This window comes from Vigna unguiculata, chromosome 9 (assembly GCF_037176805.1).
Source record: "Vigna unguiculata cultivar grain cowpea cultivar isolate G323 ecotype 2 chromosome 9, ASM3717680v1, whole genome shotgun sequence".
NCBI lineage: Eukaryota > Viridiplantae > Streptophyta > Magnoliopsida > Fabales > Fabaceae > Vigna > Vigna unguiculata.
In genome coordinates, this window is record NC_140800.1 from 7,662,553 (window position 1) to 7,677,217 (window position 14,665).

At 32.3% G+C, this 14,665-nt stretch overlaps 1 protein-coding gene across 2 annotated transcripts; it reads left to right on the top strand.

Annotated features, from left to right (window-relative positions):
• The first annotated feature begins 587 nt into the window (after positions 1–587).
• AAE17 (acyl-activating enzyme 17) lies at positions 588–11,755 on the top strand. 2 transcript variants are annotated; one of them, XM_028047228.2, is made up of 15 exons: positions 588–727; positions 937–1,263; positions 1,418–1,547; positions 1,823–2,091; positions 3,518–3,722; positions 5,140–5,180; positions 5,283–5,408; positions 5,621–5,694; positions 5,864–6,084; positions 6,680–6,774; positions 6,889–7,105; positions 10,554–10,679; positions 10,755–10,853; positions 11,013–11,225; positions 11,460–11,755. In XM_028047228.2, the coding sequence occupies exons 2-15, from the start codon at positions 1,010–1,012 to the stop codon at positions 11,568–11,570; spliced, it is 2,181 nt and encodes a 726-aa protein (XP_027903029.2). In that variant the 5' UTR covers positions 588–727; positions 937–1,009; the 3' UTR covers positions 11,571–11,755. The 2 variants fall into 2 exon arrangements, with proteins under 2 accessions (XP_027903029.2, XP_085522604.1); XM_085666478.1 differs by lacking the exon at positions 588–727 and having other exon boundaries at positions 840–1,263.
• The last annotated feature ends 2,910 nt before the right edge of the window (positions 11,756–14,665 follow it).

The window sequence follows — 14,665 nt, forward strand, 5'->3', positions numbered from 1 at the left end:
ATTTCCTTCATCTATCCGAAAGAAATGATCAACTGTAGAAAGGAGGGGGATTTTAATACAACTTGCAACATGTTTCAAACAAGAAAAAAAAAGTCATAAAATAAAATAAAAAAATAGATGGAGACTTAGAAATGGAGAATAACCTGATATGAATAATCTTAGAGTATAAGTAAAAAAATAATAATCAAAACTTAAGAAAACTTCTCAAAATAAAAACCAAAACAAAAGTAAAAAAATTTTAAAACTCAAGATTGAACTAACAATTTTTTTTTTATCTTAAAATTTAATCTTATAAGAAAGACGTGCATCTTTATATTGTCACAAGTTTAAAGTTTAAAGTGTCTTGGTATACCCACAAGACGAATTATACTAACTACTTCTGTTATTAATACTTAATTCTTTCCAAGAAAAAAAGGTTATAATTTAACGAGAGAATAAACGAACGATACTTAGAATTTGAGTAATCAATTTATGGAATTTTGGTCATTAGAAGTAGGCAAAAACCAAGTGAATTTGATTTTTTTATATCAAATTAAGTTATATAATGGAAAATATTGCTTTGGTGAGTGACACAGCAAAATCACATGAACGTGGAAGGTGAACCAAACCAAATGTTCCTTTATAAATATTTATATTTATTGGGATGGGTACCCATAAATTGAATGTAAGTGAACATTGTGAATTGACAAACTGTGACCATGCTGCTAGGGTGTCTCACTCCAAGTAGGTGAGGATAACTATCCAATAATTTTCTTACAGATCAGATTTTGTTTTTATTTTCCTTTTGTATCTATTATAGTCATCGAGATAAGAACATAAGTTTGCAACAATTTTACGTTTTAACCATTGAATCGTGAATAAATTTTCAATCCTATATAGTTTATCTTTCTTCTATCAATCTGCCAATGACACGGGTTTGAAGCTTTTGGGTTTCAGGAGCTGAAAGAAGCAGAGTTCAGTGTGAAGTGGGTGGTGCAATTGTGCAACTTTTTTGATACTACTATTACGCATGGCTTATAAATCGTTGAGTTCTATCACTGTGTTGGATATTGAATCCCTCGGAATTGCAAAAGAAGATGCAACCACTCTCCACCAAAGTCTCACAGAAATCATCAAAATTCATGGAGATGGCACCCCTGCCACGTGGCAGCACATCAGCAGCAGCCTCCTCAACCCTGAACTTCCCTTCCCCTTCCATCAGATGCTGTACTATGGTTGCTACAAGGATTTCGGTCCCGACCCACCCGCTTGGATACCCGACCCGTATGTGGTTTGAGATATGTGTTGTTTTTTCGATTATATGGAAGTTGTTTAGTTCATCATGGTGGGGAATGATTGAAATGTGTGTTTACTCTTGTAGTGGAATGAAAGGTTGGTGACACTTTCTATTATTGAACCTTGTTTCATGTGTGGTTAGGAAAAGTGCTGCTCTGACAAATGTTTGGCAGTTGCTAGAGAGGAAAGGGAAAGAATTTATGGGTTCGGCATATAAGGATCCAATTACAAGCTTTGATGATTTCCTGAAGTTCTCAGTCTCAAATCCTGAGGTTGAAAAACACTTTTTTCAATGCACTTTTCGATAATGTGTGAAATTTATACTTCTCCCACAAGGTTTTAGATTGCAATTAGTATAGTAAGAAAAGTTCAGACTCTTGTTATTCCAGAAAGTTGCAGGCAAATGGAACTGTAATTGCAGTCTTAGTTCCAACTGCAGACTTTAATTTAAAGCTGTCACTCCCACTATATATACGGTGGGAGTTTTCTATTTCTTGAGTTTTTCTGTACTTGGCAGCTTTGTAATTGTGGTTGTATGCTGTTTCAGATATGTTGGAAATCTGTGTTTGATGAAATGGACATATCATTTTCCAAACCACCTGAATGCATCTTACGTGATAGCCCCACAGGGGAAGGCCCATTATCACACCCAGGTGGTCAATGGCTTCCTGGAGCATCTATTAATCCAGCACAGAATTGCATAAATATAAATGGTAAAAGGGGTTTGAATGATACAGTAATAATATGGCGCGAAGAACAACATGATGATCTCCCTCTACAAAGGATGACACTCAAGGAACTGCGTGAAGAAGTATGGTATGCTACAAATAGCCTGTTCTTGTTATTATTAGCTTTTTATGCTTTTTAACATATTGTATTTATGAATTGTATCATAACACGTGAAAATTTGGTTTTGTTGATTGTTATTTTAAAGACAGTGATGGTTAAGGAATCAAAGGTGAAGAGTTATTATTGGAAAAAGTTAATATTATTTGTCACTACATTTCGACCACGATCTCTAATACTAACTTTGTATATGTTGATTCTCAACCATAATTTAAGAGCAATGCTTAGCAAAACTGTTTCAAATAAATGTTTGTTATATATTTTAACTTTAAGTGACACAAATTTAAGAGGATTCCTTGTCAATGCTAAATTTAGAGGCATCCTACTCATGATTGTGATCATAATATCTTTCCACTTTACCTATGGATTCCATTGCATCTTCTCCCTTAAAAACGGGAATATCCAATCTTCTCCACTTACAACAACCATACACTTCACCTACTGAATCCTCCTCTGAAAACTCAGTTGAAACCCTCTGGTTCTTAGTAGTTACTGCACTTGCAACTTTTCCTCTTTCACGAATCTTTCAACAATATTTTTCAACTGTGATTCTCAACTTGCATCAATTTGGGTCAATCTTGCTTCAAAATCATCCAGTAATGTAAGTCCATTTTCTAAGGGCCTCTTCGATGCCTCCTATCTTGACTCCATCATTCTTCTGTTTACCATGAGTAGTACCCACAAAGCTCTTTTCAGAAAGAGTTCTGATACCAACTTATAGAAACTGGATCAGAAAACTAAGGAAGATGACGTTTACAGAGATAAGAGAGACGAACACAGCATGCTTCCTTCAATGTATGGTATTACAGAAACAATAACTCTGGTTATTCGAGGGACCAATATCCTCCTAACATATATTTTTCCTGCTCATTCTCTAGACCCCAAAAACGTATTTATACAAACTCTCTTATTCTTTAACTAACTCTATTAATGTGGTAACTAACTTCTAACTAGTTGTAACTACATCAAATAGCTCTATTCCCATTTCCCTTATTCCTTCTCTCACAAGCCCTTGTTATAGGTGGTCGTATCCTACCAAGTCATTCAGGTACTTTGTCCCTTGACATTCAGCATCTTGGGCTAGGTAGCTGTTTAGGCCCAACAGCATCCAGTCTAGTGGGGCTCAATACTTATTCTGGACTAGAGGCATTGTCCAGATCACACTACATTCTTGCTATTTTATATATTTTAAAGATTTTAAATTTTTTATTTGTGTCACATTGTGATAGAAGATATTGGTGGTAGCAGTATGCAGCAGTTCTTAAATTCATGGCATGTTTTGGGTTAAGCTTTGAATCTAAAACATTGCATGGTATGATTATTCTACACTTTGCTTCTTCACACCCAAATGTTAATAAAATTAAAATTATACCCTGCTATTTCTTTTAACGTGTAGGTTAGTTGCATATGCTCTCAATTCTCTGGATCTGGAGAAAGGATCTGCAATTGCGATTGATATGCCAATGAATGTCAAGTCTGTGGTTATCTACCTAGCTATTGTTCTTGCAGGTTATGTTGTTGTATCAATTGCTGATAGTTTTGCTGCTAGTGAAATATCAAACAGGCTTAGAATATCAAAAGCAAAAGTCGTATTTACTCAGGTTGACTCTAATTTCCTCTGATACTTTTTTGGTCGTGTATATTTGGGTTTTTTTAATGATTTTTCTGATTTCTTACTAGGAAAACTAAACTCATTTATTAGTGTTGAAACTATATTGATTTTTAAGAAGGTAAGGACTAAAAGAGAGAATAGAGATTGAATAATCTAAAATTCATATCCATATGATGTGATACAAAATATTAGTAGCAGCCCTACTTGTTCTAATTCTGATTACCATGAATTATGGAGAAACTTGTCAATAGCAACAATAAAAACAAAGTCCTGTCTCACTTGGTGAGGTCGGCTATGATCCCAAATGCCGTTCGATTCAGTTTTTATTCTTCTATAAACTTGTGTTAGGCATCACTATACAGCCGCTCAATTGAAAAATGAAGTCTTTGGAAATATCAATGATCAGGAGATCTCCCGTAACAACTTACCCAGTGTCTTTCTTGGTCTCATTTTCTTCCTTTTCAATGGACCAAAAACTATAATAGCGCTGTCATACTAGGTGAGGTGAATTGCATGGTATTATGTGATGTTTACTTGTAAACCAAAATATTTAGGATTTTATTCACCGTGACATCTCTCAATGGCCTTCTTTGTAAATGTCAATTACCCTTTACAAATGTCCTAACCATTTCAATCAATTTTCTATCATCTTGTCCTCAATAGGTGTCTTGCCAGTATTTCCTCATAAACAATTGCTATGTGTTTTGTCCCTTTTTGTGTGGCTACGCATTTATCTTATTATTCTCAATCCTGCTACTTGTACTTTCTGTTTTCTCATGTTGTCTCTTTGAAGACCAACTTTCATTACAATAAACTATTGTTGGTGATATAGCTGTACTATAAAACTAAACGTACCAAAAGAAAAATGTATTAAAAATATTAACACAGTGCAGCATCTAGGTCAAGAAAGGAGGCCATGGTTCATAGAGATGGAGCTAGATTGCATTTGCGACATGAGATGGTACCGGGCAACATTTGTGATGGAGACTATCTGGACCAAAGTTAGGGCCAATCTACTTCAGGATGGTGTGATTTACCCATCATAAGTCACCATTGGTATTATTCATGGGAGAAAGAACTTGTCACTTGAATGAATCAGTTGGAGATGTCACCACTAATATGATTCTTTAGTGCAAAAGGACTACATGACAAACACCTTTCATAAATAGGAGTTACATCTAAGAAATATATTAAAATTATCCAATCTCTATTCTCTCTTTTCCTCCTTTTCCTACATATAAACCAATAATTTGAACTTTTTTACAGAACAAGTTTATTTCTCAATAGGTTGGCTATTAGTCTTATTGTTAAAATGGTTGTCAATTTTGTGCCTAATTGTGTTGTTACGATTATTTAGATTTTTCATGTGTTTCTCTACCCTTTTCCTTTAACATTTCATTTTTCAGGATCTCATTATTCGTGGTGACAAAAGTATCCCCCTTTACAGGTGAAAATGCTTTTCACTATTTGGTAAAGACACACTATAGTTGAGTTGTTCACTTTGTCGCTCAGAAATTTGGTCTCTCATATTGTTGCTTCACAAATGCAGGAGAGTTGTAGATGCAGAGTCACCTATGGCAGTAGTTATCCCTACCAAAGGATCTGAATTTAGCATGAAACTGCGCGACAGTGATCTTTCTTGGCATGATTTTTTGGAGAAAGTCTATAGTCTCAAGTATGCACTTTAATCTATCTATTCATAGATATTCTATATTTATCAAATAAATTATTGGCCAAGAAACAATAAAATATGGGCTGAGAATATGCCTTTTATACCATATTATCATGTTCGCTGATGCATAGAGCTAATGACAGAATGAAAAGTTTCAATTGTTTATGATATTCTCTTGGAATTCTAATTCTCATTTGTTGTCATGCAACCTACAGAGGCAAGGAATTCATAGCAACAGAACAACCGGTAGAAACATTTACAAACATTCTCTTTTCATCTGGAACAACCGGTAAGAATTTTTTTCTTTTGACCCGAAAGGATACATACTAGACTGAAAAAAGCTTTGTATTATTGATAAAGGATATTTGAGGAAAAAGAATTAATTCAATGTCAACACTTCTTTCACCATATGAAGCTGGTCGATAGCTAAGTTAATATCATCTCAATTGGTGGTATAGGTGATCCAAAGGCAATTCCATGGACCAATATTACTCCTCTAAAAGCTGCTGCGGATGCATGGTTCCACATGGACATTCGTAAAGGTGATGTGGTCTGCTGGCCCACTAATCTTGGATGGATGATGGGGCCATGGCTAGTATATGCATCCTTGCTAAATGGAGCTTCGATGGCTTTATATGTTGGATCTCCTCTTGGGTCTGGTTTTGCCAAGTTCGTACAGGTATGAACTTATTTTTATGTTCAAAATTTTCAGTCCTTCCCATGGCTTTTATTTCCTCTGAATTGTGAATGCTTGTTGTTCATCCATAGACTGGTACATTCTCAGAGTTTACTATATCTGAAGAAAAACAAGTACATGTTTGGGAGATAATATTATGTTATTATTATTGTTTTACTTTTATATTTCTATGAACTCAAGCAAACAAATCATAAACAAAAAATGCATGTTCATTTTATGTCTCTATTCACTGAAATGTAAGTAGAAACTATAATTTTTAGCAGTTTTTTCATCTAAGATCCTTTTACTCTTGTTAATTTATAATTTCAAGTATATAATCTACTTGTAGGTAGGTGCATTTGAGGGGATGTCAAACATAATTTCATGTATTTTTGTTCAATTACACAAGTAGATGGATGAAATGTGTTTTGTGGCCTACACCTTGCAGCTCTTGATCTATAAAATTTAGTTAGTTTTTACCATTTGTTGTTATATGTAACAAGCAAAAGACATTGCAATAATTATCTCTATTTTGGTCAATCCCTAGGATTATTTTGTATGTTTTGTTCTTCACTCTAGATACTTGTGTCCTTTTCAGGATGCTAAAGTAACAATGCTTGGTGTTATTCCAAGTATTGTCCGGAGTTGGAAAAGTGCAAATTCCACATCTGGATATGATTGGTCTTCTATCCGGTGAGTAATTTAGTTGAAGCGAATCTACTCTTTAACAAGGTGGTAGAGCATAAATTTGAATATAATTTATGGTTATCAAATATTTGATTGGAAATATTCTTTTGAATGATGTAGTTGCTTTGGCTCCTCTGGAGAAGCATCTAATGTAGATGAATACCTTTGGCTGATGGGGAGAGCTCTCTACAAGCCTGTCATTGAATATTGTGGTGGTACAGAAATTGGGGGTGGCTTTGTTTGTGGATCACTACTACAGTCTCAGGCATTAGCTGCTTTTAGTACGCCTGCTATTTGCTGCAGTTTGTATATTCTTGGTGATAATGGTCATCCTATTGTAAGTGCTATTCATTCAATTTTTCTATTGATTGAAGTATTACTTGTCACAATTATCAGTGTTTCATATGCTAGTGTGTTCATGGAAGTAATGAGAGGGGTTGGAAACTCTATTAGAGGAAGAAGTTTAAAAATAAAACCACTTAGTCGTTATAGGGGTGTGAGACTTTTTGAGAAAGTCTATATATTGTTATCGGTCTGGGTATTGAGATAAGTATAATAGTTTGTTGTGACAGGAAATTCCTTGTGTCAAAGGAAGGAAATTTTGAGTGGCTAGTTGTTGTATAACATAGAAACAGGTCTATTTTTACATGATCTGTATCTTGTTTTGCCAACTCTTAAGATGGCACGTAACAAGTTTGGTCCAACGTGCCAGATCCTCAAAAGGACATATTGGAAAGTCAAATAAGTACATTGGAAATATGGGCCAGTGAACAAGGAAAAGTTCTTGTAGAATTGAAAGCAGATTTGTCCATTGTGAAAGACAACTTGCCAGACAAGAAAGAAATCAAAGAACTTCTTCGTGAAATCTAGAAAGGAGGAAAATGGTCTAAAGGTTGGGAGAATGTAGTCAACGATGACAGAAAGAGGGAAGAAAGATCTGTTCATGGTAAGAGATCTGATACGGACGGAGAAGAATTGTTAAGGCCCTGGATGGTGGAATTGTCTACATTCAAAGGGGGTGATCAGTTAGGATAGATAACAAGTGCTAAAATTTTTTTAAGTACATAATGTCACTCAAATGGAAAAATTACGTTTGGCTCTTGTTAGTATGGAAGGAAATGCAAGTCACTAGTTTAAATTTTGGCATCGGAAGTTCAACAACCCATCTTGAGATTTTGCAAGTGCATTGAATAGAAGATTCTGAGCTAGGGAGTGTGGTAATGTGTTTGAACTAGTGACAATAGGACAAAATGAAAAGGTGGACGACTACATCAAAGAGTTTGAAACATTGGTGTCGCAAGCTCTGCATACATACATCACAAGACCAACTGTTGGCATTTTTCTTTGCCGGGCTGCAATATAATATTCATAATCAAATTCGACCACATCATCCAAACGATTTCGTTCGAGCTATGGAAATTGCGTGGATGTGGAGGAAACGATGAAAGAGCCTGGCAGGTAGGTGGTTCTTCATGTATGAATAATACATCCACTTTTTGGTATCATGGAGGAAGAGGGGTAGTTTCAGGTGAAGATACTTTCAAAAGCACCAGTAATATGCAAGCTTCAACTAGTATATAGGGTCACCAAGTAGGAGGAAACAAAACAGTGGGGCTGAGAAATCGTGAAACCAGAAACCTTCCTTACCTGAACATATTACGAGATAAGAGGGAAGGTATTTCCATTGTGGAGGAGCCTATAGTCCAGGACATCATTGTCCTGAAAAAAATTTAAGGGTAATAATCTTGGTTGAAGATGAGGGATCAGGAGAAGTAGGGGATATAAGGCAGACTAAGATTGAGGAGTGTTTGCAGAAAATAATGGAAGAATACCTTGATCGAGAATGTTAGCGCATGGACTTGTCCATTTTTTTCTGCAGGAGGTTCAGCACAACCTTGTGCTATGAAATTGCAAGGGAAGGAGATGGGAAGATCAATGTTGTTTTTGATTGATAGTAGTCACAATTTCATTTCTTCAGAATTGGTGCCATTACTTGGTTTACAAGTGGAATCAACCCAACCTTATAGTGTTAGATTAGAAGACGGAAACCGAAAACAAACAAATGGTTGTTGTAGGGACATAAAAGTGTAGTTGGATAAGTATACTGTGAAGGAGACATTTTCTATTTTGAGTTAGGAGGAGTGGATTTGATCTTGGGGTAGAATGGTTGGCTACATTGGGAGATGTAAGGTGGATTCAAGAACTTTATCAATGAATTGGAGCACATTAGCACACTAGGCCAGTCTGTTAGAATTAAGAAGGATCCTACTTTGGAAAAAAGCTTGGTGACCACAAGCGTTGATGAAATAAATGGAAATTAGAAGTTGTCTCAATCATGTGGGAAGTGAAAAATAGAAAACAATTATCAAGAGATAAAAAACAACTGATTTGAGAAACAACAAAGAAAATTGGGAAAGGTCTCGAAAGATTGTGAAGGAGTCTTTAGTGAACTCAAAGAACTACCACCTCACACGGATGTGGATCATAAAATTCCAATGAAATTTTGAGTGAATCTAGTTAATGTGAGACCCTATAGCTACCCTCACCTCTTAAAAACTGAAATAGAAAAACAGGTGGGGGAAATGTTTAAGTTAGGGATCATCAAACCTTAAGAAAAAATATGAAAGTTTGTACGTCAATTATCATGCTTTAAATAAAGCAACTATCTGTGACAAATTCCCTATTCCAATCATAGAAGAACTTCTTGATGAGTTACATGGGGCACATTATTTTGAAAGTGGATTTGAAGACTAGATATCATCAAATTTGCATGCATGAACCGAATATTCAGAGGACTTTGTTCCGAACTCATAATGGGCATTATGATCCCTTAGTTATGCTGTTTTGGTTGACTAATGCCCCAGCTACTTCCAAATGCACCATGAACACCATTTTGCGGCCATATCCTAGGAGGTTTGTGTTAGCTTTTTTTTTTTTTTTTTTTTTTTTAATTTTATGATATACTGATTTACAGCAAAACATGAGAAGAGCATTTGGCACAGTCGAAACAGGTTTTGAGAACATTACAACAACACCAATTTTATGCTAACTGGAAAAAGTGAGAATTCGAACATCTAGAATTCAAAAATTGGGTAATGTTATCTCTAGTAAAGGGGTAGAAATGGATCCCCAAAAGATCTCATGAATCCTTCAATGGCCTATTCCCTAAACTATAAAGGCCCTAAGGGGACTTTTGGGACTCAGAGGTTAATATAGAAGGTTCATTTACAACTATGGAAAAATAGCAAGACCTTTGACTCAATTGCTGAAAAAACGGAATTTCCTGTGGTCTGAAGAAAGCAATATGGCAATGCAGCAACAAAAGATCACAACAGCTCCCGTTCTAACAATACTAGATTTCAACCAGCCTTTTCGAGAAGTCTATGCATTCTTATTTGTGGGGTGTTGAGAAAAGAAGGTTTATAGTTTGTCATGACGGGTAATAGCCTATGTGAAAGGAAGGATTCCTTTGTAATTCTTGTCCTTCTGTTTTGGGTGGCTAATTGTTGAATTATACAGAACGGGTCTGTTTTTACGTCATCTCTATCTTGTTTTGCCAACTTTTCAGAAGTCACGTAACGTAGTGATGTATGACTTTGTAAGTAATGTTTGATAATTTTAGTCATCGTAACCTTTTCTATGACCACTGTATTCTTATGTTCACAATTACTAAGACTGTTCTATATTTTATTGTTTTAGTTCCAGAAGACATTGTGCTGAGTTTTTACAAAATCATTTAAAATTTCAAATGATCTCTGGCATTTCAATCTTCTTTTCTGTTACAGCCACAAAATGTTCCGGGAATAGGCGAGCTGGCTCTTGGTTCCCTCATGCTTGGGGCATCAAATACACTGCTGAATGCTGATCATTATGATGTCTATTTCAAAGGAATGCCTCTATTGAATGGAAAGGTTGGCATAGCATTTATTATGTGGTAATTGGGTATTGGCTTACCTGAAATTATACAATTGAGTTTCTCTAATCAGGTTTTACGGAGGCATGGTGATGTATTTGAGCGTACGGCTAGAGGATACTATCATGCACATGGTCGTGCAGACGACACAATGAACCTTGGGGGAATCAAGGTAAACATCTTGCCTAGATAATAATCAGTAAATTATTTAGATTGTTAATGAATATGAACATATGATATGCCAAATAAAAACTAACCTCTTTTAGGAGCAAAGCAACCATTCTCTATTTCTTTGGTGTGATCTGACATTTCATGCTGTTTGTGTGGACAGGTGAGTTCGGTTGAGATTGAACGCATATGCAATGAAGTAGATAACAGTGTTCTGGAAACAGCTGCGATAGGAGTTCCACCTTCTGGTGGTGGACCTGAGTTGTTGACTATAGTAGTTGTATTCAAGGATGCAAATTTTGCAAAGCAAGATTTACAACAATTGAGGATGTCTTTTAATTCAGCTCTCCAAAAGAAACTAAATCCACTATTTCGGGTATTGATCATTTTCCTATTAGAAGATTACCAGGAATACAATCTTTACTGATACATTTTTTTTATTGATTAAAATTTATTGAAAGTTAAATATGATGGGGGATCCATAAAATTATTTTCATTAAAATTCAATTAATAAAAGAAATTATGTGAAAAACTTATGTGCATATTATTTCTCTTAGTGACAAATGTTTTACAGCAGTTTAGCGCTCTAAATACATGCTCATTTGTGTAGGTTTCTCAGGTTGTAGCACTGCCATCTCTTCCAAGGACGGCATCAAACAAGGTTATGAGAAGGGTTTTGCGACAGCAGCTGACAGAAACTAACCAAAGTTCCAAAATATAATGCTGTCATTTGATTCAAATATTCAAGATTGGATATCCAAAGACACAATTAAAACTATTTTTCTTATGGTACTTCAATTAAAAATAATGTACAATAGGTATATAAAATATTTCAAATAATATTCTGTTTCGTAGAGGTTTAGTTTCATATAAATAAAAAAGGTTCAGTGCAGGATTTTCATCTCATGGAATAATATAGTTATCAATTGTTATGTATTATTGTTGTTTAAAATAAAAATAGGTTAAAATACTCTCTGGTAGTCCTCATTTTTATACCAAAATTTCAATTTAGTCATCATAGTTTTATTAGTCTCAATTAGGTTCACATTTTTATAAATCAGTAATAATTAGGTTATTTTCGTTAGTATGAAAGGTGCCACGAGTCAGCTTCTCGTTTTTTTGAATTTTTTGAATTTTGATTTTTTTTTAAATTTTTAAATTTTTTTCTTAAAAATATTTATGTCACATGTCATGTTTGTAGTGTGCCACATGTTAATACATGTGTCAAATTATTGTATGAATCTCAATTTCGTCCTCATATTTATTAATTTGATTTGATCCTAAACTTTTTTAAAAATTTTCAATTTCATGCGTTCTAAATTTAGATTAAATTTTACTTTTATATAATATTATGATTATTTTTATTAAATATTTTAATAATATTAAGTGTATTTAATATTAAAATTTTAAATATATTTATTTTAATTTGTTATAAAATTATTTTAAAATTTTACATTTAAATTTATAAAATTGTTATTTTTAAGCCAATTCTAAAAAAATGTTGATATTTAATGTTATACAAATAATTTGAATATAAATTTATAAATCTATATATTTATAATTTTAAAATAAAATTTAAATAAAGTTTAATATAAAATATAAATTTAAATAAATTTAATATTATTTAAAATATGTAATAGAAATATCACTTGTAATAAAAGTATCATTATAACATCTATGTAAAAATTAAATTTGGTCTAAATTTGGAATCTATGAAATTGAAAATTTTAAAAAATATTTGGAACTGAAATCAAATCAAATTAACAAATATGATGACCAAATTGATATTCATACAATAATTTGACACGTGTCACCATATTAGATTGACATGTGGCACACTACAGACTTGGCACGTGACATCAATATTTCTGTAAAAAAAATTAAAAAAATAAAAAAATTCAAAAAAACGAGGAGCTGAAAATTAAAAAAATAAAAAATTCAAAAAAACGAGGAGCTGACACGTAACACTTACTTAACTGTGTTAATTCCATACTAACGGAAAAAATCTAATTGTTACTAATTTAAAAAAAATGTGAACCTAATTAAGACTAATAAAAATATGAGGATCAAATTGAGATTTTGGTACAAAAACGAGGACCAACAAAGTATTTTAACTAATAAAACTCCTTAAAATGTTAGTAACCAAACTGAGTTGAATGAAATATCATGATTGCAAGACGTTCACTTAAAAGTTAGATTATCAAAATGTTCCTATTGTTATATGTAATATTAAATTATGTATAAATAATTTAAAAATGTTTTTATAAATTTTATTGAATGATTAAAAATATAAAAAAAATTATTTATAAAAAAAATAAATAATACAATATAGTTGTGTGAAGATAAATTTAATATATAAGGTGAAAAATAATTTTTCATAATAATTTTAGAAATAATAAATTTTTACTATAATTATAATAAATTATTATTTGTATTATTAATTTTTACTTTGTTGTTTTTACATAATAAAAAGAAGTGAAGGGATAATTTGGTAAATTTGATAATGTCATCATTTAATTTCCTTTAGTTTTACTATGAGTAGAGATGACAAATAAACCCCTCCCCGTTTTGACGGGGAATCCCCGCATTGACTGGGTATGGGTATGAGAAATCCCCGACTTACTTTTTCAGTTGGGTATGGAGGATGGGTATGAGGATATACATATCCCCGCCATAATACCCGTCCTCGCCATATTTTCATTCTCGTTTAAATTATTAAAATATTCATAATTAATTAAGTAACCATATATATATATATATATTCTATTTTTTATTTCTTTTAATTATTTGGTTTGTCATGAAACTCATTCGCACCTCCAATATATTTTTTATCTTATCATAACCTTTATGTAATTATGTTAAAATGATGTATGTTAATTAAAAAAAAATTATGCCTCACATTTGAATATTTATATTATTTTTTAATATTTTTATTTATTATATTTTTTTTCTTTCACATGAGAATGTTTGTACTCTCAATTTGAGGTAATATAACAAAAATTATTTACTTATTATTATTATTATTAATTTTTGTTTAATTTGAAAAACTCTTTTGTTTTATTAGAATAATTTTCGTTATTTTTCAACCATTGAGTATATATGTTGATATTTGAAAAGTTTTCTTAGTTCTCTAAGATATTTTTCATCTTATCATACCTTAATTATACATTTGATTTCCTTTGTGCGATTTCTTTCGATAGCTCTCAAATTATTTCTAAAACACACATTTGTTAGTTTTTTAATATTTTTATTTTTTTGTTTATTTTCATCATGTAGAATAATATTTTGATATATTCTATCTAATTATTTTTTATTTTATAACTCATTATTAATCATACTCTAATTTTTTCACTTTAAATTATGTTTGAAGTGGTTAAAATTATATATATATATATATATATATATATATATATATATATAATTGATATTTAGGAATAGTATATGATAGTTCACTACAAGAAAAACATGAAATAGTGACTGAGTTAGTCATTAACTCATATCAGTCACTATTTTTCGTCATTGGTGGTAGTAATTGATTTATTGTCTGAATCAATGATTAAATTAGTGACCGATTCAATGATCGAATCAGTACTTGATTTAGTGACCAATTTAATTACTAATTTATTTGTAATTTAATGACAAATTTTTTGGTCACTAATGATATTTCTATTTAATTTTAACCACTTCAAACATAATTTAATAATTAGTTCTCTAAGGTATTTTTCATCTTATCATACCTTAATTATACATTTGATTTCCTTTGTACAATTTCTTTCAATAGTCTCTCAAATTATTTTTAAAACACACATTTGTTAG